The 25,923-nt window shown below is 55.7% G+C and overlaps 1 protein-coding gene across 2 annotated transcripts in view; it reads left to right on the top strand.

Moving 5' to 3' along the window:
* DSCAML1 (DS cell adhesion molecule like 1) overlaps positions 1-25,923 on the top strand; it is a 348,919-nt gene that overhangs the window by 229,451 nt on the left and 93,545 nt on the right. For both annotated transcript variants that reach the window (XM_053900430.1, XM_053900429.1), the window contains exons 4-6: positions 14,642-14,788; positions 20,697-20,975; positions 24,520-24,795. In XM_053900430.1, the coding sequence (XP_053756405.1) occupies positions 14,642-14,788; positions 20,697-20,975; positions 24,520-24,795 (702 nt within the window). The remainder of the gene's footprint in view (positions 1-14,641; positions 14,789-20,696; positions 20,976-24,519; positions 24,796-25,923) is intronic.

Genomic DNA, 25,923 nt, shown 5'->3' on the forward strand with positions numbered 1-25,923 from the left:
TCGAGGCGAGCCCTGGGGGGGGGGGGGCATCCCCATCCACCTCCCCCAGGTCCAAGCACCCAGGGTCCCCCTCCCTGCCGGCCTCCTGGTGACCGGGGTTCTGTAGAAGCAAGGCCGCTTTCCCAAATCGTAATAATAGTTATTTCCATTACGCCATGAGCATCTGACACATGGAGCAGTGAGGAGCTATGAAGCCCCCCCAGTGGGTAACATAAAAGTGGGGGTGGGGGCTTCCGGGAGGCTGGGAGGCCGCCTCTCGGGCTGGGCTCTGCCATGTGCAGCCGGAGGAGGACGGGGAAGAAAGAGGCTTATTTCAGCACCCTGTGATTATGGCATCTTGTTTTTGTAGTTTGTTCAACAGACCTCTCTCCCTCTCCCTCCTCCCCCCTCGCCTCTCTCTTTTTCATCTTCCTCTCTCAGCAAATCCATTTAAATGCGATGCTATTCTTAAAGCGCCCCTCTCATGCATGTCTAATGAATGTCAGGAAAATGCTATTACAATGGGGCTGAGGAGGATCCGATCGGCACTGTGTGTACAAGTCATTTGAAAGGAAGCCGGGGAGTGCTCCAGTTTTATTACAGCATAATTAGAAATAAAATCTTGTTGCAATAGGAGAATGAGAGATGTGTGCTAATCCTGGGGTAGAGAAGGAGAGAGCTGTATTTGGAGAAAAGGACTCAGGGAGAGAGGAAGCCGGCCACTGCTCTCTGTCTCCCTCCACCCAGGCTCTCCGGCTCCGGCTCTCGTTCCCCTTCCCGAGTCCTTTCATCCTTGTGCCCCCTGTGAGCTGCAGGTCCCTGGGGGCGCTCCAGTGACAGTGCTGACGCCCTTGTAGGTCTCAGCGGCCCAGAGCAGTCAATCTGCTCTGCCGGGGCCCCAGGGAGCCGAGCCTGGTCCCTCCCTGGGAACCCACACCCTCCTGCCTGCTTAGGAGGCCAGCCTGTGGGCAGCTGGAGGTGGCGGGAGTGGTCAGGGCCCCCCGGCGCTTGGAGGCTGAGGCCCAGGTCAGGCCGTGAGTGCCCCCACCCCCGCCACTACGACAGTTATACATTTGTTTATTCATTAACTCCTTCCGTTATTCAGTAACTTCCAACTGACTCCTTGCACACCAGGTATCGCACTGGGTGTATTCACTGACCCATCTCATTCTCACAGGAGGTAGGCTCAAAGAGGTCCCATGGCTCACCCAGCACCTTCAGCAAGGAAGGGAAACTTTCGAATCCGAGCTCTTCTGAATCCAGACGGGGCCTTTTCTGCTCCATCGTGCCGTCACCTTCCTTGGTCCTCGTGAGACCTCAGGTTCCTGTACCTCCAGTGACCCCATCTCCTGTAGAGGCCACAGGCAGAGATAAAGATCGGGGACCTGGCTAATCTCCCTTACAGGGCAGAAATGGGGACTCCTGGGTGGTAGCAGCTTGGCATGATCAGGCTAGGGCGACGGCGGGAGTCAGGGGCTGCTGTATCCGTGTAGACGACTCTGGCCCTGGAGGGTTGAGTCCATACTGTCTCTTGCGCTCAGGACCCCTCAGAGCTCTGACCAAGGTGGGGTTAAAAAGAGAGACACCTCCCCTTGTCCAGCCAAGTGGAGGGAAATCGTAGAATCACAAGGAAAGTGAGGCTTGGGAAGTATCTTCAAGACCAAACGGTTCCAGACCCTGTTCATCATTTAGGGAAACGGGCCCAGAGGGGCACAGCAACTTGTCAGAAGTCACCCAGCAAGTTCAAAACCAGGTTTCTCCTCTCCCAGCCCCACCAGGCCTGCCTCTGCGTAAGTGTTTCCGGAAGAGAGACTCCCCTAGATGACATTTCTAGGCCATGGTAGCCTTCCGAGCAACGTCTCATCCCTTCTTGGAAGACCATGGCCGGGTGGAGGTATGAGGCGTGGAGATGAGGGGACCGCCTCAGTGTGCCTAGTTCAAAGTCAGCCACGTGCTGGAGCTAAGCCTGGCCCGTGGCTTGACTCAGCCTAGGGAAAAAATGACCCCTGTGGGCAGCTCTGGGACCCTCCCGCCTTGCGGGAGAAACTGAGTCTGAGCCACACCCCTCCAGAGTTCCGTGCCCTCCGCTCTGACACTCACCCTCTCACCTACGGGGATAGTGGTGGAGACAGAAGGGCATAGGCCTGTCCCCCAGGCCCCTGGGAACACGTGTGGTACATGGTGCCACCCAGGAGCCCGACATGCCAAGCCCAGCCCAGCCTGGCATCAGATTTGGGGGCCATGGTGCCTTCCCCAGCACCTGGGAGCCCTTGCGCCAGGAAGCAGGCTCTGGCTTAGCTGCCCACTGGAACCCTCGCCTGAGTATTCCCTTGTGCCTCCTGCCAGCTGGACACGGGGCAAAGTTTCTGGCTCTACGTACCCCATGCAAGCTTCACAGCAGAAGTCCTACCGCCCGTCCCTCTAAGTCCGCCTCGCAACCCAGGGGTGCGTGCCCTGCCCGACTTCCGTTCCGTGGGGAAGGGGCAGTGGGCCCGGACGAGCTGTGTGACCCTCTGTGCCTCCGTCTCCTCGAGTGTCGCGTGCAGTGGACACTCCATTGTGCACTCCATGCAGTGGATCCATTGGATGGATCAGATTCGGATGTTTGAGAGCAAGTGCAGACGAGGCCGTCCCTGGGATCCAAGGCCCACGCCCAGGGCCGGTTCCCCGCCCACGTCATCGCTGCTTCTGGCACCCAATGCCCACTGAGGGGGTCTTGGCTCAGTCCCCGCCCCTCATGCTCTCACTGTCTACACCCAACCTGTGTGGCACGCCCGACGACCTTCAGGACCAGCTCGCCTCTGTCCTCCTCCCCGTTCCTTCCCTAAAGTCCTCACCCCGCTATCTTCACACGGCAGATCCCGACTCTAGAATCTTAGTGCTGGAAGGGCCCTCAGAGAACAGCATGTCTGGAGGAGGGGTGTATTCGTTTTCTGGCGCTTCCGTAACAAAATGACCGGAGTGGCGGGTTTGGTTTCTCCTGAGCCCTCTCTTCTTGCCTTGCAGATGGCTGCCCTGTCACTGTGTCCCCGCTGCAGTCTTCCCTCTGTGTGCATCCGTCCCTGTCATCTCCCCCTCTATTTATAAGGACACCATCAGGGGCGCCTGGGTGGTGCAGTCGGTTAAGCATCCGACTTCAGCCAGGTCACGATCTCGCGGTCCGTGAGTTCGAGCCCCGCGTCAGGCTCTGGCCTGATGGCTCGGAGCCTGGAGCCTGTTTCCGATTCTGTGTCTCCCTCTCTCTCTGCCCCTCCCCCGTTCGTGCTCTGTCTCTCTCTGTCCCAAAAATAAAAAAACGTTGAAAAATAAAAATTAAAAAAATATATATATAAGGACACCATCATATTGGATTAGGGCCCCACCCTTATGATCTCACTCAGCCTTAATTACCTCTTTAAAGGCCCTATCTCCCAATACAACCACACTGGGGATTAAGGCTTCATATAGGAATGTTGTGGGGACACAATTCAGCCCATAACAGGGAGAATCTAGGACTTAGAGCCAGCCAGCACTAGCGGTCGGGACCTGAATCCAAATTCCTGACTCAAATGCCATGTGCCGTCCACCTTGCGGCAGGCAAATCTGTCCTGGGATCTTGGGGTGGGGGGCTTACAATCCTGGGAGGCCAGAGTCCGAGGCAGAATGGGCCTTGGCTTCCCTGGGGCTTTTCAAACCCAGGCTGGCAGGTACCCCCAGGGTCTCACCATCAGCAGGAGACACAGGAAGGAATAAAAGGAAGCAGCTGGGCAGAGCTGGCCCTAATAGCTTCCTGCAGGGGAGCCTGGTGCCGGACCCCCAGGCAGGGCTAATTCTACCAGCCAGAAGCATCAACCACCCCCACCCACCCTGCCCCGAGGGGAAGACAGCCCGGGAGGGAAGAGCTTGCCTGTGGTTGGGCTGTGTTGCTCACCTCTGAGCTGCAGGCTGACCACATCGTTGCTGTAAATCTATATTGGATGGAGCTGTAACTCATAACCTGTATTGATCGCAATTACTCTTGTGGAATTGGGACGGCCCTGGGGGCCGAGAGAGGCCCTTCGAGGCTCTGGCATCCTGAGGCTGCCCCAGAAACAAACTTGGGCCTTGGCAGGCTAAGTGTGTCTTCTTTTCCAGGACACAATGAAGGATTTTTCTAACCCTAGCCAAGTCCCGCTCTCGGTGCAAAGCCGCACACATTTCTTCCCACCTCCCTCCGTCCCCAACTCCATACCCCTGTTGTGTATTGAGACCTTCCTTGGAGGGGTGAGGGGTGTGGGCAGGGTTGAAAACCCCTCCCTCAGCTTCTGGGTTTCTTGCTTCGGGAAGGAAGCAGCGGCTTCTGTAACTCCAGCAGCTGAGAGGCATCGTCCCAGAAGCATCTCTACAGCCAGGATTCGCTCATTCAACGCGATACCTGCAAAAATACCTGTGCTCCACGTATATGTCATAATCACGCATGCATTTGTGATACTTCATATTTGCACACTTGCCTGTGCTATTTGCATACTTCGTATTACGGTAGTAATCCCTTACACACGTATAGTGTGGTATGTGCCACAGCACCCTCTCGTAGACATTGTCACGTGGACCTTGCAAAAGAATGCTGTGAGCCGAGCACGCCAGGGGTCAGTATGCCCGGTTAGGGGATGAGACACCGAAGCCCAGAAAGGTGAAGGGATTTTCCTAAAGCGACACGGTTGGTAGGGGGCAGGTCTCAAACCTCCCATTTCTGACCCCAAGTATGCACTTCCCCGAGCTGCCAGCCCCTTCTCTGGCCCCTGCGATGCCCCACCGGCCTGTGTCAGCGCACCTGACGTTGTGCACGTGACAGGACACGCGCTCTCTTCTGTCACAGACACATGCAGCCACCAGCCCCCGATCACGCCTTCCTGCTGACACAGGGCACCCCGACATGGCAGGGCGTCTTTGCTGCCTAGGTCTGAGGCCTCCACTGCCGGGTGCCCCTGACCTCTTACGTCACTGCCCAGCAGCCTCCTGGGGGACGCGGTGCGTCCGTTCTTGCAGTCGGGACTGTAATGCCTTCTGGAGCTGGGCTCATCTCACCCCTCACCTCCCTGCTCGCCCACCACGCTGGTCCCGGCCAGGGACAGGGCAGCCGCCTCTGGAAGAAGCCAGAAGGGTTGGAGAAGTCCACCTCCTGGCTCTGGCCAGCCCCCTCCAGATTACGGCACACACCCTCCTGGCAGCTGGGCTTCGGGAAAGCGGTTCTGGGTTGGTTCAGGAGACCCAGGTGGGAATCCTGCCTCTTCCACTCTACTAGATGCGTCACTTGAACTTGGGCCCCGCCTGAGCCACAGTTTCCTCATCCGTAAAACAAGAGGAGTAGCTCGTGCTGCTGGTGATGGGCTGCGGATGACGCTTCAGAGAGGGGCCATGTGGGAACACGCTTGGCACATGGGTGCTCACTGATTCATGCACCTTGGGGTGTCTTTCTTGCTGCGTTTATAAAATGATTTAAGACGCTTTACCAGCTAGGCCTGGATTTGTCTCCCAGCCCAAGCAGACCCTACCCATGAGGGATGCCCAAAAGGCATCCATTGTGCACTCCATGCAGAGGATCCATTGGATGGATCAGATTTGGATGTTTGATAGCAAGCTCACCGCTACGGGTTCCTGGACACGGGTCGCCTTCCTCAAAGGCCCCAGCCGTGGGAACCTCTAGCATCTGGAGGCAGGGAGAGATGGCCCCGCCCACGGCAGCTCAGTTCAGCTGCTGCCCACAGAGGGGCGAAGTGCCTCTCGGCCTTCACCACTGCATTGCATACCTCTGGTCTCACAGCTGGTCCCGGGACCCTAATGTGCTTCCATCCTGGAACCAGTGACCTCTGTTGTTAGTGGGCTCTCCTCCAGGCGAGGGTAGTATTTCCCCTCCAATCAGCTAAGGGAGAGGTAGGTCCTGGGTCGGGGAAGGGCAGTGGAAGGCCAGCCTCAGGCACGCTGCAGAGGGGCTGTTTCTGTCCCTTCTTCTCCCTGGGCCGGCTGCCCTGGGTCTCCATGTGCTTGAGTAGTTCCTGGGAAGGTGAGGTCGCTCCCTGCAGGGGCCGCCCCCTGAAGATGAGTCAGCCATAGTTTATTCTCCAGATTGCCCAGCCACGTCCTTGTCTGTTTACATCCCTGTGTTAGCTCCAAACCATCATCAGTCTTGCTTTAATGTCCCGCCTGGACTCAGCTGAGCTGGGGAACCTAAGGGGGGAGCAGTGGCCCAAGCCATGACAGTATGGCAGCCGTGGGTAAGAGGGGAGAGACCCCAGGGTGTGGGGGACCTCGGGACAGGACTCCAGGCTGGAGAGCCTGATGTCTCACTCCATGGGCGGTGCCTCCTCTCCTGCCGGGGTCCCTCCATTCACTCCGGGTGCACTGAATATCTTCTATGTGCCAGCCATGTTCTGGAGCGGGAATACTAAAATAACTCCTTGCTGTCAGCGAGAAACACCACGTGCTCCGAAGACAAACAGGCAGGGTAAGGAATTGGGCAGGGACGCGGAGCACAGTCTAATTTTGATAGAGGGGGTCAGGCAAGGCTTCTCCAACGAGCTGGCACTTGAACTGAGAGACCTGAATGGGGCCGGGGGTGAGTCAAGGAAAAAGCATTTCAGGCACGGAGGAATAACCACAGCCAGAGTCCTGGGGTGGTGACGAGCACATGCACCCTGATTTAAAAACCACTGTAGCGGCTGATCTCCAAGAAGTCTCGCAGCTCTGCCATTCTTTAAGCTAGGAATTTATACATATCTGGGAAGGGAAGGACCTTAAAGACGACCCAATTTGTTTCTCTTATTCAATGCTTAAATCCTCTATGCTGTATCTCAGCCAAGTGTCTCTTCAGCCTCTCCTTAAATACACCTGGTGACAGGAAACTCACTACTTTGTAAAGACACTCATCCCACTTCTTTATAATCTTGACTTTAATTTTTTTTTTTTTTTTATTTTAGGGGCACCCGGGTGGCTCAGCCAGTTAAGCATCAGACTCTCTTTTTTCTTAATTTTTTTAATGGTTCTTTATTTTGAGAGAGAGACAGAGAGACAGAGTGTGAGTGGGGGAGGGGCAGAGAGAGAGGGAGACACAGAATCTGAAGAGGCTCCAGGCTCTGAGCTGTCAGCACAGGGCCCGATGCACAGGGCTCGAACAGGGCTCGAACACAGGGCTCGAGCACAGGGCTCGGACCCATGCACCGTGAGATCATGACCTGAGACAAAGTCGGCCACTCAACCGACCTAGCCACCCAGGCACCCCCAGCATTGGATTCTCTTGATCTCAGCTCAGATCTTGATCTCAGGGTTGTGAGTTCAAGCCCTATGTTGGCTCCATGCCAGGCATGAAGTCTACTTAAAAAAAAAAAAAAACAATAACTTTTTTTTATTTTAATTGTGGTAGAGGACACGTAATATAAAATTTACCATCTTAATCAGTTTTAAGTGTTGAGCTTTAACGTCAGTAGAATTTCAGCCCAGCCTGAAGTCCAGTCGTGTTTAAGGGCAGCTTTATCTCACAAAACTGAAACTCGGTACCCGTGGAACATCTACTCCCCATTTCTCCCAGCCCCATTCTACTTTCTGTCTGTGTGAAGCTGATGGCCCCAGGTAGTTCATATCAGTGACATCAGACAGTATTTCTTTTTTACGACTGCCTTATTTCACTTAGCACAGTGTAGTCAGGGTTCATCTATACGGCAGCCTGCGTCAGAATTTCCTTCCCTTTTAAGGCTAAGTAATATTCTATCGTATGTCTCTACTATCTTCTCTCTGTCACTCATCCATCAGGGGACACTTGGGTTGTTTCTATCTCTTGACTCCAGCGAATAATGCTATGGGCATAGGTGAGAGAACATCCTTTTAAGAACCTGCTTTCAATTCTTCCGGGTATATGCCCAGAAGTAGAATTACTGAATCACGTGGTAATTCTATTTATATTATCTCAAGGAACCACCATGCTGCTTCATCTTGACTTTTGAATCCTCAAAAGTAATCCTTTTTAAAAATCTGGTTGAATGTAGCAGGAACAGGGATGAGCAGTGCAAGAGGTTTGCCAGATGTAGAAACACTCAGAAAGGGCAGTGGGAAGCCTGGGAAGGCTTCTTGGAGGAGGTGGAATTATCTGACTTCTCTGAGCGGCCGTCTCCTCGTGAGTGGAACGGGGATAAAACTACCTTAGAGTTTGGGCAAGTTTCATTCATTCCTTCATTCTTTCATTCACTCTAGAAAGATTTATTTCTAGGGCACCTATTTGGCCATCAGCACTGAGTGAAATGAGAAACTATTGGAGGGTTTGGGACAAAGGAGCCACATAATCCGACTTGGGTTATAGAGCATCACTCTGGCTGCGGGTTGGGCACGGTTGGAGGAGGGGCAGGGGCCAAAGCAGGAGCCAGTTCGGCAGCTGCTGTCCCCGTGGCATTCGGAGTAGGCCTGAGTAGGAACCGTCCAGCTCACACCTTCCCGAAAAACCCTCGGTCCTTCCTCCTCCTCTGCCCGGCACCCTCTCCCCACCAAACTTCCCCTCACACTTGCCTCTGAGAGCAGAGAGAGGCCACACCTCTGCAGAGGGCAGCTGTTCCCCCTCACGGCCCTCTGGAGCCACCAGGAGCCCCGAGGTTTCTATCATCCTCTGTGCGAGGCTCCTGCAGCTCTCGGGAGTCTCGGAGGCCCGGCTCCCTGACCTTTTAGAAAAAGACAGAGAAGATGCCGTTGGCTCCCTTAGCACCTGTGTGCGGGGCCTCCGAATTGCAGAGGAGGGTCCCCTTTATTCCCAAGCTCCTGGGGAAGAAGGCAGGGGGGAAATCTGCAGGAAGCCTGGCCACGGGGACTGAGAGCCCCTCACGTCCTTGAGGTGGGGCCGCTCCTGCTGGGGACCCTCGCATGCTGTATTTCGTCTGACTCTCCCAACAGCTCTGGGACACAAGTCCCGTTTATTAAGTCGTTTTTCCTGAAGGAGAAGCGAGACTCCAAAGTTTGGTGCCGTCATAGAGACATCAGTTGTCAGAGCAAAGGGGCCCCAGGAGTTTATCTCACCCAGTGGTTCTGTGCCCTGGCTGCACATTACATGACCCGAAAAGCTTTTTTTTTTTTTTTTTTTTGGATACTGGTTTCCAGGCCACACGCCCAGAGATTCTGAGTTTAATTTAAAAGCTCCTTAGATGATTCTAACGTATAGGCATGCTTCAAGACACACACCGGATCCACCTTCTTCCTCTTTTTGCAGACGGGACACCTGAGGGCCTGGGAGATGACCGGACTCCCCTCAGGTCACCCTGCGTCGGTTGCCCGGGGCTCCCGTAGCAAATTGCAACAACCAGACGGCTTAACCCAGGGAGATTTACTGCCTCACAGTCCTGGAGGCCAGAAGTCCCGAATCAGGGTGTGGGCGGAACCTGCTTCCTCCTCAGGCTCTGGAGGAGGGTCTTCCTCGACTCTTGCCTAGCTTCTGGGGTTGCTGGCAATGCCTGCGTCTGTTGGCTTACAGACGCATCGCTCCAATCTCTGCCTCTGTCTTCCCATGGCCTTCTCCCCGTGTTCGTGTGCCTGTGTTCAAGTTTCCCTGTTCCTAGAAGAACACACTGGATTCGGGGCCCACGCTCATCCAGTATGACCTCACCTTAACTTGATTGTGTTGGCCAAGATCTTATTTCCAATAAGGTCCCATTCGCAAGCTCTGAGTAGACATTAATTTGGCGGGGGCGGGGGGAGGGGGGATGGGGTAGATACTCTTCAACCCAGTACACACCCCATCATTAGTGGCAGAGCCCGGACTCCAATCCAGTCTCCGAAATCCAGTCCCGGGCTCGGCCAACCACACCAGCTAGCTTGGCCCGTCTTAATCTTCCTCTTCTCGCCGATGGCCTCCGTTGAATCCCCTCCCCACCCTTCAGCAGCCCCCAAACAGGCCCCTTCCTGGTGGTAGGACATTGTCTTCTAACTGTGGAATCCCAAAGACCAGAGACTAGGTCCAAGACCTCTCCAGGGAGCCCAGTCCAGGACTGAGGGGTGCCCCAGAAAGACTTGATAAATCAAGCCAAACTGAACCGAACAGACGAGCGTTCCTTTGTAAGGTAGTGACCACCCCACTGACAGAAGCGGCCAAGCAGAGGCTGGCTGACCATATGTTCCTATGAGAGGTGCTGCTATTCTAGAAGACTCAGTCGACACCGAGATTTGGAAGAGCGTAAGAAGTAGACTAACGATCTGGGCTCTGCCACTTATTAGCTGTGTGACTATGGGTGGGTTATTTAACCTCTCTGTGCTTTGGTTAGTAAAAATAACAGTATCCATTGCAAAGGGTTGTGGGGATTGAATAAGATAATGTGTATAAAATCCTTGCCCTGACATGTATTAGTACTTGGTAAATATGCAGCTTTAAAAAAAGGAGAGGCCTGCTCCAGATCATCTGGAAGAAGGATGGTGAAGCAGGTGGAGTATTTTTAGTAATAGTAAAAAGAAGAGGGGTGCCTGGATGGCTCAGTCGGTTGGGCGTCCAACTTCGGCTCAGGTCATGATCTTTGGTCGACGAGTTCGAGCCCCGCGTCGGGCTGTGTGCCGACAGCTCGGAGCCCGGAGCCTGCTTCGGATTCTGCGTCTCCCTCTCTCTCTGCCCCTCCCTGACTCATGCTCTGTCTCACTCTCCTGCAAAAATAAATAAACATTAAAAATTTTTTTTAAAAAAGAAAGGTTTCCTTAACCACATGCAGCACTTTCCTGGTCATGGCCCCGTTCACAGATGAGCCACGGCCTGTGACATGTGACACACAAGCAGCATCAATGGCAGAGTCCACGTTTAAACACAGTCCTTTTTTTTAACGCTTAATTATTTAGTTTGAGAGACAGAGACGGAGCACGAGCAGGGGAGGGGCAGCGAGAGAGGGAGACAGAGAATCCCAAGGAGGCTCCTGGCTATCAGCACAGAGCCCGATGCCGGGCTCGACCCCACGACCGCGAGATCATGACCTGAGCTGAAATCGCGAGTCGGATGCTGAACCGACTGAGCCCCCCGGGCGCCCCTGCACACGGTCTCATGTCCCAAGTCTGGCACCTAAGGGAAAGTGATCTTGCAGCATAAACCCATGCTGACACTACTGGCATTTGGGGTCAGACAGTATTTATTACCCAAGATATCCAGCATTGCTGGCCCCTGACCACGAAATGCCATTCGTACCTCCCCATATTGGTGTCGACCAAACATGACCCAGACACGCATTCCCACGTGGCCTCAGGATGCAAGCTGGACCCAGTGGTCACGGCTGCCACTCTGTCCTTCCTCCAGCCGGACCCAGCCTACCCGCTGGCGGAAGGGGCCAGGGTAAAGGATAGTTGCCTCTCTACCCATTCCAGGGATGGCTGGTCCCACTTGGAGTGCAGGGTGGGGGCTGCCCGACTGCCAGGGCACCCCATCGGAGAGCCAGCCTTAGAGGCCAGCCGTTTTGTGGGGCCCTGGCCCCTCTGAACCCCCCACCAGCTGGCTGTGCCTCCCCCGCCCAACGCCGCCTGCCGCTCACTCCACAGGCCTCTTGCTGCTTCCCTTCCCCAGCAGGGCCCGTCATCTGATTCTCATCAAACATGCAGAACTGATGTTGCACGAGCCCCCCCGCCCCCAGGGGGGATTAACATAATACCCTGATTTCTCCGTCCCCTCTCTCCAGCACTGTGCATCCCCCTGGCTGCGGCCGGCCCGCCTTTGTTTCAGGAGGAACGATACACTGTGTCTAGAAACGTTACTGCAATTAAATATGCACAAGAAGGGGGGAAGGGAGGGGGGAAATGAGGACAATGAAGGATGTGAAACATCAGATGCAGCAGCTGCTTGTTGCTATAGAAACCCCAGCTCCCCACCACATCACCGCAGCACCCCTTCCCAGCTTCGAATTCCAGTAGGACCAAATGCACCGTCTTCCTGGGGTGCGGGGAGCTGCGAGATCACGGGGGCCAAGCTGCTGGTGCCGGATCGGGGGTCCTTCCTGTTTTTCCTCACCCCGCCACCACGCCCCCGGCCGGGTACTTCTGATCAGCAGCACCCTCCCATACTTCTGCATTCCAGTCCCAGTTACATAATAAATCACGGGAGAGCTTCCGCATTTGACTTTGGGATGTCACAACATGGAGACAAAACGGCACGTTCAGAGTCTGGCGGGGAAGCCAGGCTTTCTCTGTGCTTCCCCCGGGTCCTCTCCGACTGCCGGCAGCAGGGCTGGGCTCCCTCCCACTTTCCTCCACGTCTCTTACCCACAGCACTGAGCGGGGGTCTGCGAGGTGTGGTCCGTGTGCCGGAGGGGCACGGCGGGGGTCCAGAGGACTGGCATCCTGCCACATGGCCAAGCATGCACCCGGGGCGGGGGGGGGGGGGAGGGTGGGTCCCAGCAACACGTCACTCACCGGGGGGAACCATGTGACGTCCCAGGTGTGGGCCCACAACAGCCAGGTGTCCGAGGGTGGAGAGACGGCAGGTGTACTCACAGCGGTTCACAGACACAAGACCAGGGCGCTGGCTGAGTGCCAGTCGAGTGTGAGACCATGGGGTGATGGGGCTGCCTTCTACTCCCGCTCTGTCCCCTGTAGAAAGCAAACCATGTTGGGCTGGGGGGGTTGGCCCCAGCCCTCTCCTGCGCTGGTCACGCGAAGCCAGTTGCTAGGTCCCGGCCACTTGGCCAAGTGGTGGCACATAGTAGGTCTAGTCCTATACAAAGGTGTATGGGAGAGCGGGAAGATTAGGAGATGTGCGGATAAACCAAAGTTTATTAAGAAACAAGAGATCACCCAGATTGACGAAGGTATTTGAAACCATATTAAATAAATACTAAAACACAAACCCCTACGCTGCTTAGGCTGCAGAAACATTGAAGGGCATGACAGCTCCCTTCCAGTGTGTGTGGCAGTGTGGCAGTGACCCGGGCTCAGGATAGCTCTGTGGGGCTCTCATGAGTAGAACCAGGACCCATGGAGGGAGCCTCGAGGAGACCAACTGTGATCGAGGAAGATCTCTCTAAAAGTCAGAGCTCTCCACTTTGGGAGGGGCTGCTGAAGCCACAGATCCTCCGAGGAAGGCTGGAGAACCTTGTCAAAGCTGTGGTAGACACTTGAAGCTTCTCAGCCCTACATACAACGTGCCTTGTCGCAAAGTGTCACCGGTGAGATCCCCGTCCCCCGGTACTGAGGCTTGTGCTTGGTGGGTGGGGCGTCACGGAATCTTCCTTTTTTAAAAAATATATATATATGTATGTATTTTGGGGAGAGCACAAGCAGAGGGGCACAGCCAGGGGGACAGAGGATCCAAAGCAGGCTCAGCGCTGACAGCAGTGAGCCCGACGCGGGGCTCGAACTCACAAACCGCGAGATCATGACCTGAGCCCAAGTCGGATGCTCGACCAACTGAGCCACCCAGAATATTTCTAATAGGAGAGTGAGCCAGTATCAGAGCTCTTATCAGGGGTTGCGGGGGAGGGGGGTGTCACTCAGCCCCCAGGTGGGAGGAAGCAGACTTCCAAATAATAGGATTTGAAGGGCACAGGCTACCCCGGATGTTTCCTTATGAACGCCTGTCATTCTGATGTTAGAAGGTCCTCCCGTTCTCCCCTGAAGCTTCTTTTTCAAGTCACTGTCACTGTCTTGATTCCAGTGCCCACTCCTGGTGGAAATGGCCACCTAGCATCTTCCATGCCTGCGGGAGGAAGCAGCCTAGCCCCCAGAGAGCAGGCAGAGGGACCCAAACTTAGCTCCTCAATCCCAGTTTGGCTGGCTCTTGGGTGGGAGGGCCCTGCCATGAGCTTAGGGGAGTCTGAAGCTGATTGCAAGCCCTTCCCCAACTGTCAAGTCCACATTCTCCCCTTTTAAAATCAGCGCTCACTAGCTCAAATTCAAGGTCTGCCCCAGGACCTTGGGAACCCATTCCATCTCTAAGTGGAGTCATATGTCACCATCAGCAAAATGGGTGTCTTACTGCCTGTCCTTCTGGCTTCCCTGCCGAGTCCTGACGGTAGGACCTGGAAAAGCAAAGCACAGTGCCTGCACCTGCGCCTTGCACAAAACGAGCGTTCGAGAACTGTGTGTTGAATTAGTACTGTGTATCTGGATCTCTCTGTCCCCACTACTGGCAGAGCTTGGCCTCAGTAACTGTTTGATGAGTGAATATATGATTGAAATCGAGAGAAAGGGATTTTCGCTTGTGTTTGGTTTAGTACACAGAGCTGGGAACCAGAAGGCTGAGTTGTGCTCTGCTTACTGGCCATGTGACCTGAAAATGGAGAGGACACACAAACGGTTGTAAGGACAAGTGAGCGATGGACGTGAAAGAGCTTTGCAAGCTCTCGCACAGACATAGGAGAGATGAGGCCTGACATTCATTAGGCGACACTGACCCTCACTTGCTATGTGCCACTTTATTATTATTTTTAATCCTTATATCCACCCCGCGAGGTGTTATTTGCACCCCGTTGTACAGATAGGGCTCAGAGAAGTTAAGTAAGTTTTCCGAGATCACACAGCTGATAAGTGGACAAGTCAGTTTGGAACCCAGGTCTCGGTCTGACCCTAAAACCTACTATACCTCTGTAAAACTCTGAAGCATCTAACACTGAAAGGAATAACGGTTCTGGGAGAAAGGCCGGCCGCCGGCCTGAGTTGCTTCTGGTGGTGTGCCCAGCCAAGGGAGTAATGGATTATATCTTGATTCTGTCTCCAGAAAACAGGTTTTTTATTACTCACCACGGCGGGCTGTACATCTCTGACGTGCAGAAAGAGGACGCCCTCTCCACCTACCGCTGCATCACCAAGCACAAATATAGCGGGGAGACCCGGCAGAGCAATGGGGCCCGCCTCTCTGTGACAGGTAGGTGAGGGGGTTGCAGCGGGCGCCAGCCCAGCCCTGGGGTGGGCACGTCCGCACCAGGGACCGGGAAGGCTGCTGTGTATCTAGGCAGTCGGGAGCCTCGGAGAAGGAGCTTAAGGAACACAAACATAGGACCTCCTGGGGCAGAAGTGGTCCAGCTTGGTGTGGAGGGCCCTTCATGTAAGAACTTCAGAGTCTGTACCTAAGGAAGCGAGCTCACCTGAAGAACTGATGTGTTGTCATTTATCAGATAATGAGGGTTAATGGAATCCATCTTCTGTTTCCTTTTTTGCCTTTGCTGCCAGGAAGCTCCTAAATAGAACCTGATATTCAAACATAGTTAACGATTAGGTGCAATTAGATCAGATAGGGGAAGTTTTTTTTTTCCTTCGTGTCTCTAAATATGTTTTAAGATTCTATTTGACCTATTTATGAGTGCATGTGTCTCTTTTGTTATAGCTTAAAAGTAGGCAGAATAGAATTCAGAAGCAAAACTATTTGTAAATTAAATAAAGGATTCTTATTCTGGAATGATCATCACAATAAAAAAAATTTAATGTTTATTTTATTTTTTTTTGAGAGACAGAGACGGAGCATGAGCAGGGAGAGGCAGAGAGAGAGAGAGAGAGAGAGAGACACAGAATCTGAAGCAGGCTCCAGGCTCTGAGCCCTCGGCACAGAGCCCGATGCGAGGCTTGAACTCACAACCCATGAGATAATGACATGAGCCGAAGTCGGAGACCTAACCGACTGAGCCACCCAGGCACCCCAGGAATGATTATCATCACCTTTTAGGAGGGATGGAAGCTAACGGTTATTAAGTCCCCTGCATGCCAGAGATCTCACTCCTCTGCTATCCTTTAGGCACCGTGATAGCCTTGTGGGGTATACACTGATGTGTTTTACAGGTGAGAAAACCAGATCTTAGGGAAGCCAAGCGACTTGCCCCAACTGTTTAACCAGTGGGAGGCAAAGCCAGGACTCACACTCTGCATCCAGAGTGTGGACACCCCCATGGGAAGGGTCAGTTGAACACCCCATTCATGCCCCAGTCACAGAGTAAAGGAGGACACATGGTACCCCTCAAGGAACAGTGCCTTTCTGGAACTGTACTTTTTCAAACTCTTTTGACTGCGATCTACAGATAGATCACATTTTTATCCTAACCTGTGCCATGCACTCTGGTATTTCCTACCATGTGCATTTAAATGCCCTCTGATATTTTCTATTCGATGCTGTCCAATTTTGATTTACTTAAATGCTGGTTGCAACTTCCCAAATGGATTTCACAAGTTCCTCGCGGTTTGTGACCTGTAATTTGACCATCTCTGCTGTTCGAGGAGGTGGGATTGGAGTGGCTTTTGGAGGGAGGGTGAACGGATAGAGCAGTGGTGTTGGAGGCTAGGCTCACCCAATCACGTGACCTCTCGGGGACCCCAGAGAAGTAGCTTGACTAGACGACCACTCTGATTCTGTCTGACTCTGACCTTCTGGGGTTTGGTGAGGACCCAGATGAACTCTAGCCCAGACCCCTCTCTCATTTGCCCGGCACGTTTGGAGGCAAGAACAGGAGAGTGGGAGCCAGCAGGGCAGGGGTGGGGCTCTCCCATTCTCCCCTGTGTCTCCAGCACCTGGGCCTATGCCTGGCACATAGTAGGTGCTAAGTAAATATTTGTGGAATTAACCAATGCCAGGGGAAACTGTCATGCGGGAAGGCAAGGGGACTGTACTGAGAGGCCCTATCTTCGTGGCTGGACTTCAGAATCTGCAGCCCAGCTCCCAAATGTGTTGGAGTGCTTCCCTTCCAAATTATGGGGACTTGTCTACATGCTGTTTTGCATCTCATCTGCATGCTTCTCATAAAACGTGGGCACAGTGCAGACATCCCCCTCCTGCAGGCCGGCTTCTTTCTCCTGCACACATACTTGGCCCCTTCATCCTGCCAATCTCACCTCCACTTCTGGGGGGCGTGGGCAGGTGTCTCTCAAAAAAGACACTCTTTAGACTGGAGGTTATGCCAGCCGTTCTCCTTCTGGTCTCCATTCCCCACCGGCGGTGAGGAGAAGCGGGGGAGGTAGGAAGAGAACAAGAGACGCACCAGAGACGAAGAGACACGGGAGTAAAGATAGGGAGGCCCCCGGCCAGACGAGGGGAGAGGCGCAGGCACAGAGTAGACCCGGGACAGGGAGAAAACGGAAGAAAACCTACGCAGAGAGACAAAGGCAGAGGGGAAGACAAGAGTGAACGAGATCTGAAAGCAGGAGGGACCTGGAGGGAAGGAAGCGGAGGGAGCCAAGGGGAAGGGGCCCCGCCGGTGACACGGCCCTGATGTGATGTGATGTGACAAGGCCATCTGCAAGCTGCTTGTCTCGGCAAAAACGCAAGTGATACTGGACCAAGGCGGTGCAGAGGGGGTGCGAGGGGGGCACGTCGGGGAGCTCGGGGCCTCAGCCTCCGGCCCCACACACCGCAGATCCTCTCCGGCTTGAGGCGGGGCTCCGTCAGTCCTGAGCGAGAGAGGCTGGCCGTGGTTGCCGCTGAGACGGTTCACTCTGTAGTGGCCCGCACCCCCGAGGGCTCCCCAGCTGGTGGCTGGGAAGGGTGCGGCCCCTCTCTAGCCGGAAGCTCCAGGTCAGCAGATGGAGAGGTGGCACCGGGGCGGGGGGGGAGGGGGTCTGAGCCCGCGCACCCCAAGGGATGGCTGCCCCTGTCTGCCCAGGCCCTAAGGCGAGAGGAAGGAGCAGAAGGACCCACGTGGCAGAGTGTCTCTGATGGTCATCGGACGAGGGCCTCCACCATCCCCTTCAGTCCTCGCAGAGCTGGATACAGAGGGCGGGAAGGAAGGACTCTGAATCCAGCCCAAGGTTTAGGCTTAGCCTCACCACGTGCAAGTTGGCCCAAACGAAGGGACGTCTCAAACCTCAACTTCCTCATCTGTAAAATGGGAGCGACAAAACATACCCCGCCCCCGGGGGTTGTTGGGAAGAATAGATACCAGATGGAAAAGGCTTAGTCTGGGCTCTGCCCCGCAGGGAGTGCTGTGTTTTGGCAGTGGCCTCTTGTTGCTGCGTTAGTACTCCTCCTCCCTTCCAAAGTGCCTGTGTTGGGGAAGGGGAGGAGAGCCATTTTTCTGTATTGTCCAAGGTAAAGGAGGCAGTGACAAGAGTAGCCAGAGCCCCCTATAACACACCCCCGAAACAACCATCTATGCATGTACGTGCTTGTTTAGCGTTTACCAGGAGCTTCCGCGAGCATTAACTCCGTGGAATAGACATTATCTGCATTTATAAAGAGGAAACCAGTGACCAGAGAGGCTGGCGGACTAGCCCGGGGCGCCCCAGCTCGGGGAGTGGGAAGTCAGGTGCAGAAGCCGTGTTCGGGGTGCCTCTCCGGGGCAGCGCTGCTCGTCCGACCGGGGGGGAGGTCCCAGCAGCCTCCCCGGGGCGCCCCCAGCCCTCCAGCCCCGGCACACCCCCGGAGAGTTCTCGGGGCCCAGCCATCTGTCTCCCCCAGCCCCGCACCAGCCCCGGCAGCGCCCGATCCCCCCGGGCCATCGCCCGTACACGCCGCAGCATTTTACTTCGGCTCCGGAGTAATGAAAGAGGTTTCTTTCCCTCAGAATTTAATTTCACGCCTGAGACTCGGTGATTAATTCCCTCCCCCCGCCCCTTCCTCCACCGCCCCGTCGGCCCCTCCGCTTGTAAATTCTGCGCTGTGCCACGGAATTTGTGTATTTTCCATCAATTAAGTGTCACATTGAGTAATTCTTGCCTGGCACCGGGTTTGTTTATCCCGACCGTTCCCACAGGGTTGTGTGGGGAAGAGGCCGCAGACGCTGGTGGGGAGGGAGGGCGGGTGCCGAACGGTAATTGCCGGGCACATCTGCATAGTGGTTTCGCTTGGCCAAGCTCTTTGGCTCTGGGACACAACAGGACTCACCCACGGTCACACAGTTTATCCGTGACCCGCACCGGCACTGCGCTGTCCTGATCCTCAGCCCAGGCTCCCTCGGAAGAGCTACGAACGGTAGGGAGGGAGTAGAGAGTCTTCGAGAAAGTCTTTCCCCCAGAGAGCATTCCTAGCCCAACCCTTCTCCAAGGGAGATGCGCCGATGACGGGAGAAATTTGCCATCAGTCAAGGAGGGGCCGGGGGGGGGGCGTCTGCCGCTCTCACCGTTCGCTCGGGAGCAAAAGTCAGTATTAGATTATTCCATCTCCGGTTCCATTTTCTCAGCAAGGGTCAGGGAGACCATGGCCGGTGATCTAGGCTCTGCAGTGTGATCCTGGATAGGTCACCGCGCCTCTCTGGTCTCAGGGTCCTCCCCTGTCTGTGGTCTCCAAGACTGCTAAGCCAGCTCTCCTAGTCTACGAGCCTATAAAAACTCTGCAAGCTGGCAAATCAGCCCACTGGCCCGCCCTGTGCCCGAGTGCCCCCATTCGTCCTCTTCCCGACATCCGTAGTTCAACAGCCACGGCCCTGCTCTCTGCAGGCACGGGAGATACAATGGATCACCACTGTCTCAAGATGCTGGCGGTCTCCTGCAGAAGACAGATACGTGGCCCGGTGCTAACCACTGTTGCAAAGGGCCGCGGGCAAAGCGGCAACAGTGGGGGCCTCTGGGGAGGGAGATGAGGTGGCTGAGGGCAGGGGCGAGGGAGCCTCCCTCTCACACTCATGCCCTCATGCCTCTCTCTACTTTCTGAAGTTTTGCCGTGTGCGTGTGTTACATTTTTTCGCCCTTTCATTACAACAAGAAAAGGTTGTTTGAAAATAAAAGAGAAAGAAAGTCTATGGGGACGCAATGAGAGTGGCGGGGGGAGGAGGGCATCCAGAAGGGGCGACGTGGAAGCTGGTTTGTGAAAGATGAAGAGGCATCGGCCGAGCAGAGCGGGAGGCTGGGCATCCGGCGGGGAGGGCAGTGTGGGGACACAGCACGACACCAGTGGGAAACCACTGCCACGAGGAGGTAGGTGAGGGCAGCCTAGGCCAGGGACCTGGCCGGGACCGGACCCCACATCATAGCAGGCCTAACTCAGGATAAGAAGTGTGAGTAATATCATGGAGGTAGAGGGGAGCCTATGCAGGTTTTATAGCAGGAGGAGGTCCCCCAAGGCAGAAAACTCGGGGTGGCCTCTGAGGGTAAGGACGAGGCTGTGAGCAGCCAGATCACCACTCAGAAATGTCACAGCATCACACACAGAACCCTGCCAGCCAGGGGCCCGGGTCTTCTGCGGTTCCGGGCCACGGGTCCGGCAGCCACTGGTTTCTCTTGGTACGAGAATGGAAAATAGAGAATCGTTCGGGATGGCAGGTGTGGTTTGCAGAAGGCTTAACTTCTGGATCCTTCTGGGTGCAGATGGAAATGCACGGCCCTCTCTGAGTTTGCCAGGATTGCGGGTGGGAGGAGACAGGACAGGGCAGATTGTCCCCGCATCCCTGAAGGGCACCCCCAGTCCAGTCTGAGGCCCAGAGCAAGACTTAACAAGAATCGCAAATTCGAGAAGTCCTGATTCTCGTGTCACAGGGTATGTATGACTGCTCCTGGGTCTGGGCCAGACTCCAGGCACTGTTTCTGTGAAGGGAGCTCTCACACACACCCTCTCCTTCTCTGCACCTCTCGCTGTTTCCGTTGTTCCATCTGTCTGTCTGTCACTCTAGCCTAGTCTGCCCTCCCCAGCCTCTTCCCCCACAAGCCCCTGCTTCCAGTCATCGTTCTCAGGACCTATGTCTGGCCCGAGTAGGAGAGCTTGAGCCAGAGTCCGAGGCCCAGGGGACATCAGGAGGTCTTGTCCACACCGGGCCATCCGGGGGTAGCAGGTGCCTGTTTGGGGGCTTGCCTCCCCACCCCCACCCCCAATTCATCCTGTTCAGGCCTCGCCAGGGCCACTGATGCTCTCTGCCTTCCAGACCCTGCCGAGTCGATCCCCACCATCCTGGACGGCTTCCATTCCCAGGAAGTGTGGGCCGGCCACACCGTGGAGCTGCCCTGCACGGCCTCCGGCTACCCCATCCCTGCCATCCGCTGGCTCAAGGACGGCCGCCCCCTCCCGGCCGACAGCCGCTGGACCAAACGCATCACAGGGTTGACCATCAGTGACCTGCGGACTGAGGACAGCGGCACCTACATTTGTGAGGTCACCAACACCTTTGGCTCAGCAGAGGCCACAGGCACCCTCACAGTCATTGGTGAGTGGGAGAAGCCCGTGTTCCAGCCCCAGTAACCTTTGAGAACACTGCAGTGTGACAGGGAGGGACCGCACCTGCCTCTGGCCGGCCCCAGGGGATAATCCCCTGTTTTGGGAAGACAGTTTCACATCCCAGAAAACTCTGGGCTTGAAATCAGAAGGTCTGCTTTTGGCTCTGGTATTAATTTTTTTTTTAATGTTTATTTATTTTTGAGAGAGACAGACAGAGCATGAGTGGGGGGTGGGGGAGGTGCTGAGAGAGAGACACACACAGAAGCAGGCTCCAGGCTCTGAGCTGTCAGCACAGAGCTTGACATGCGGCTCGAACTCACGAGCCATGAGATCATGACCCGAGCCGAAGTCAGACACTTAATCGACTGAGCCATCCAGGCGCCCCTGGTTCTGGCTTTGTCAGATAGTAACCGACTTTGGGCAAATCACATAACGGTGATCACCACCACAGTGTCCTCTTTCGCAAAATGGGATAATGATCCCGGCAGCTTCCTGCCTCCTGAGGTCACGAGGGTAAGAAGGAACCATGAGGGTGACAGTGACCGTAGTGAGCTCACAGGACTTCCCGGCCTGTTGGGAGAAGGGAGTGTCTGAACTAGTCTAAACAGTGCTGATGTTAATCCACTAGAGAGGATGTATGTATCTCATCAGAGACAATATTCAGAATATTTAGCAATAATTGAGTGGGGCACTGATCAATCAGCTCAGACACAGGCATAACTGACCAAGGCAACTTTCCCAGGACCTACCAGCGGGGCATCGGCTCTGGTCCTGCCTTTTCCTTCCCCCATCCCAGATCCCCGGGGCCTCCTGGGGTCCAGTGAGCCCCTGGGGAGAGTGGAAAGCCTTAGCAGACCCCTGCTGCTGCTGAGCCCCCAGGTGGGCAGAGGGGCCGGTGCCAGAGAACCCCTCCCCACCCCCGCCTCGTGTGACCTGGCCTGGGGCTCCCCGTCGGCAAAGTGGAGAGGCCCCTTCCAGCCCTGGAATCCAGAGGCCGACTCTCTGAGTTGCCTGCTGTCTGGGCTGCAGGAAGGGCGTGGGCAGTAGGTTGCCTGGGATTTGGAGACCCTTGGGGAATCTCACTCCTGCAGAGCAACAACACAGCCTGAGGCCCTGAATGCTGTACTGAACGGCATCGTGAGGGTCACTCAACCTGGGAAGTGGGAGGAGGCCGTCCAGAGAGGATCCAGCTCCCATCCTGCAGAGAAGTTCCCTCCGTCATAAAGATTGAGAGCAGGGAAGCCCTCCCGCCCCACCCCCACCCCCACCCATGTCAAGAGCATAGAGCTGCAGGTCTGCAGACCCCCGGATGTTCTCCCCGCCGGGCTGGCCTCCCGGGTCTGGTCTCCTGTCGTCCTCAGCTCAGATGTGACCCCGTCTCCTTCCCATAGACGAGGGCATCTTGACAGTCGGGGTATGTTTATCATCTGCATGCAGTGCTGGGAAGAAGTCCCCCCACATGTGAGCACATGTGAAGCAGGAAGAGCAGGAGCCTCAGGAAACACTCTGGGAGGGACGGTGCACGATGCAGATGCTTGGGTTAGAGCCCCGTTTTGGGGGACGGGGGCTCCTCACGTGCTAACGCGCCCCAGCCAGCAGGGCAGACAGGGGGAGGGACCAGGGCTGATACCCCACTCCTTGCCCTAAGTATTGTGCCAAATCATTCAATATGCCTTCCCCCCTGTTCCCCACCCTCCTGCTACACACACACACACACACACACACACACACACACACACACACTCACTCTCTCTCTCTCTCTCTCTCTCTGTCTCTCTCTCTCATCTCATGCTCACATACATACACACACGCTGTCTCAGGGCACAGGTCAGGAGGGCAGCACGCCCCTGAGTCCTCGGAAAATTGGCAAGCCTGACTCTGGGTAATGTGGTGTTCACAGCTCCCGCCTCAGGACACATAGGCGAGCAGATACTCACATACACACGTAGACACACGCACATGTACACACACGTTCAGGCAGGTGGGTTGAAAGTTCACATGCCCGTTTCTCCGTACGTACGTGCCCACGTATACCGTACCCATACACATCACACTGGTACCCATGCTACTCGTCAACATGCTCACATCCGGGCACACGCGCCCGGACGTACGAGTGGCCGCCCCCAGCCATGGGCACACCCCAGCTGGCTTGTACATGTAGGTGCACCTCATTCCCCCTCTGACACTCAGCTGCCCATCTTCCTCCCACACTGGGCTCAGCTGGACAGCCAGGTTCGAGGGAAAGTGACATAACTTTTCTCCGCCGTCCGTCCTCTCTGACTGCCCCTCTCTGCCGGGGCCATAGACAGGAAAGCATGCTTTTCACACACACACCCCCATTCTGCCCCCCAAGCCCCTGCCCATCTTGTCTCCAAGTGTGCAGGGCAGCAAGGTGGGAGCCCCAGCTGGGGACTGGGACGCGTGGGATGCTACCTGCCTCGTGCGCACTGGCGTTTCCAGGGCGGGGACTTGGGGAGAGTGGGAGAACTCAGCGTGAGCAGACTCCTGTGCACTTTGACTACACCCCGCCCAGCCAGGCTGGGGTCCCCTATCCTCCAGGCTACGTCACGGGGGGTCCTGTATAGGGTTCTCCTATAGAGAACCCCAAGCCCACGGGGATCTGGGGAGAGAGGCCAGCCTGGGGCAGAGATGGAAGGTGAGACGTTGTTCTGCTCTCAAGGGCTCACCACCCAGAGGGAGAGACAGACACAGAGAAGTGATTAAGAGACCACGTGCTTCGTGTGGTCCTAGCTACAAACAGGGAGGCCCAGAAGAGGGGTCCTGACCCAGCCTGGGACGGGAGTGGTATCTAGGAAGTCTTCCTGGCAGAGATGTCCTGAGCACAGTGTGAAGGATGAGTAGGCCTTAGGCAAAGGGGACAAAGAATGCTCTAGATGGAGGCTCTGGGGCAAGAAATAGCCCAGGGTGCCCAGACAGGGCACTGCTGCTCGAGGAGTGTGGAGCTGAGAAGGGGGGGCAGGTCCTCGGGGGCCCCGGTGGCCTTGAATGCCACACGGAGTTGTTGGGCACCATGGCCATTCCAAGCAGGGCAGTAGCCAGCCACAGCACAGAGAACGGATGGAGGGACGCAGGAAGGGAGGAGGATGGTTGCGGGCTGGGAGCTGGGGGCCTGCAGCGGGGCAGGGGAGGTGGGGGTGAAGAGCAGAGTCCTGGTGCGTGTAAATTGGTTACCTGTATGGGTGTGAGAGACAGGTGGCAGGGCCCCGGGGGCCTCCCTGGTTTCTGGGGTGGGGGTCAGGGGAGATGACGAGCCAGCCAATCTCCCGTCCTCCTTATGAGCTGAAGGGTGCTCCCCGGCCCCACCCGGCCTGACACTGACATTTGACAGACGGGTAAACTGAGGTCTAGAGAGGGAATTCACTCGGCCCGGTCCCCCTCACCAGGAGTCTGGAGACAGAACCAGGGCCTCCCCCACTCCACCCCCAGCCACACTGCTCCACGGTAAGCCCTTTCTCTTTTCTTTTCCTCCCTCCACCTTTCCCCCTCACCCCTCCCCTGCTGGCTTGGCCCAGACCCCCTTCACGTGACCCTGACACCAAAGAAGCTGAAGACCGGCATTGGCAGCACGGTCATCCTGTCCTGTGCCCTGCTGGGCTCCCCAGAGTTCACCATCCGCTGGTACCGCAACACTGAGCTGGTGCTGCCCGACGAGGCCGTCTCCATCCGCGGGCTCAGCAACGAGACCCTGCTCATCACCTCCGCCCAGAAGAGCCACTCTGGGGCCTACCAGTGCTTCGCCACCCGCAAGGCCCAGACCGCACAGGACTTCGCCATCATTGTGCTGGAGGGTGAGCTGGGGCAGCCAGCACAGGGGTGGGTTCAGGACCCCCGGGGCCTGGCCGGGAGGTGCCCTGCCCCAGGCTGCCTCCCTCCCCTCCTGATAGCAGACATCCGTCCAGGCAGGTGCCTGGCTTAGCTCCTCCTCCCACGGGCCCTGTGGGGAGATGCTTTTTTTTTTTTTAAGTTCCCTATTTTTACAGTTGAGGAAACTGAGGCTTCAGTCATTTGCCCGAGGTCATTCAGCTCTGCCAAGAGTCAAGAGTTGGGATCTGAACTCAAGTCTCTTAACCACTGGACCGTCTTGACCCTGCCCTCCGAAATCGCCAGAATCTTACTATTAAAGGAGTGTTCTTTAGGACCTCAAAGGCTTTCAGTCTCACCGAGGCCCCGGGACTGCCCACCAGGAGTCACTACCTTTGGCCCCTCCTCTGCCTTCTTCCCTGAGCCCTCTTTTTCTAGCTGTCCTTCTCTCCCCATTCTCTGCCTTTCTTGCCAGCCTCATGGGTTTTTGAATCCTCTCCATGACCGAGGCTTCTTCACAGCAGGCTCTGTTTCTTATCACAGACCTGGGTTTTCACTTGCTTCTCTCTCCCTGTAAAGCTACTTACTACCACCCAGGGTTCCTCACCTGGCACATATGTATGGTTGCCCAGGTTGTTCACTGCACAAAGCACCCAACCAAGAGGGCCAGACCAAGAGTAAGGACTGAAATCCATCTTGAATCCCACTTGCCAAGCCGTGAGCCCTGGCACCAGGCTGTGACCACACAGAGGAGGCATCTTTTTCTTATCTGCACAAAGAAAGATACAGTGGGGGTTAGCAGAGACCCTATCCTCACCAATAAATTTAGTGGTTTCCTGGCTCCTTTGTCGCTACAAAAGCAACAACAACAAAAAAAAAACCCTCAATCCTATTGCTTCCAAGGATTTTTCACTGTAGTAACAAAGGCACCAAACCCAGGCAAGCCCCACAGGTCTACCTGTCACAGCCTGTGGGTCCTCATTCCTAGCCGTGGGACTAGGCATCCCCTTATCCCTCACCCCAGGACAGTACCCAGTAAAGTGCCGCCCTCCCTCAGCCCCTGCCAGATCCTGTCCAGCCAGATCCTGGCCTCTCTTCCTCACGAGGAAGCACAG

This window comes from Panthera pardus, unplaced genomic scaffold (genome assembly GCF_024362965.1).
Source record: "Panthera pardus isolate Hobbes unplaced genomic scaffold, ASM2436296v1 HiC_scaffold_12, whole genome shotgun sequence".
Lineage (NCBI taxonomy): Eukaryota > Metazoa > Chordata > Mammalia > Carnivora > Felidae > Panthera > Panthera pardus.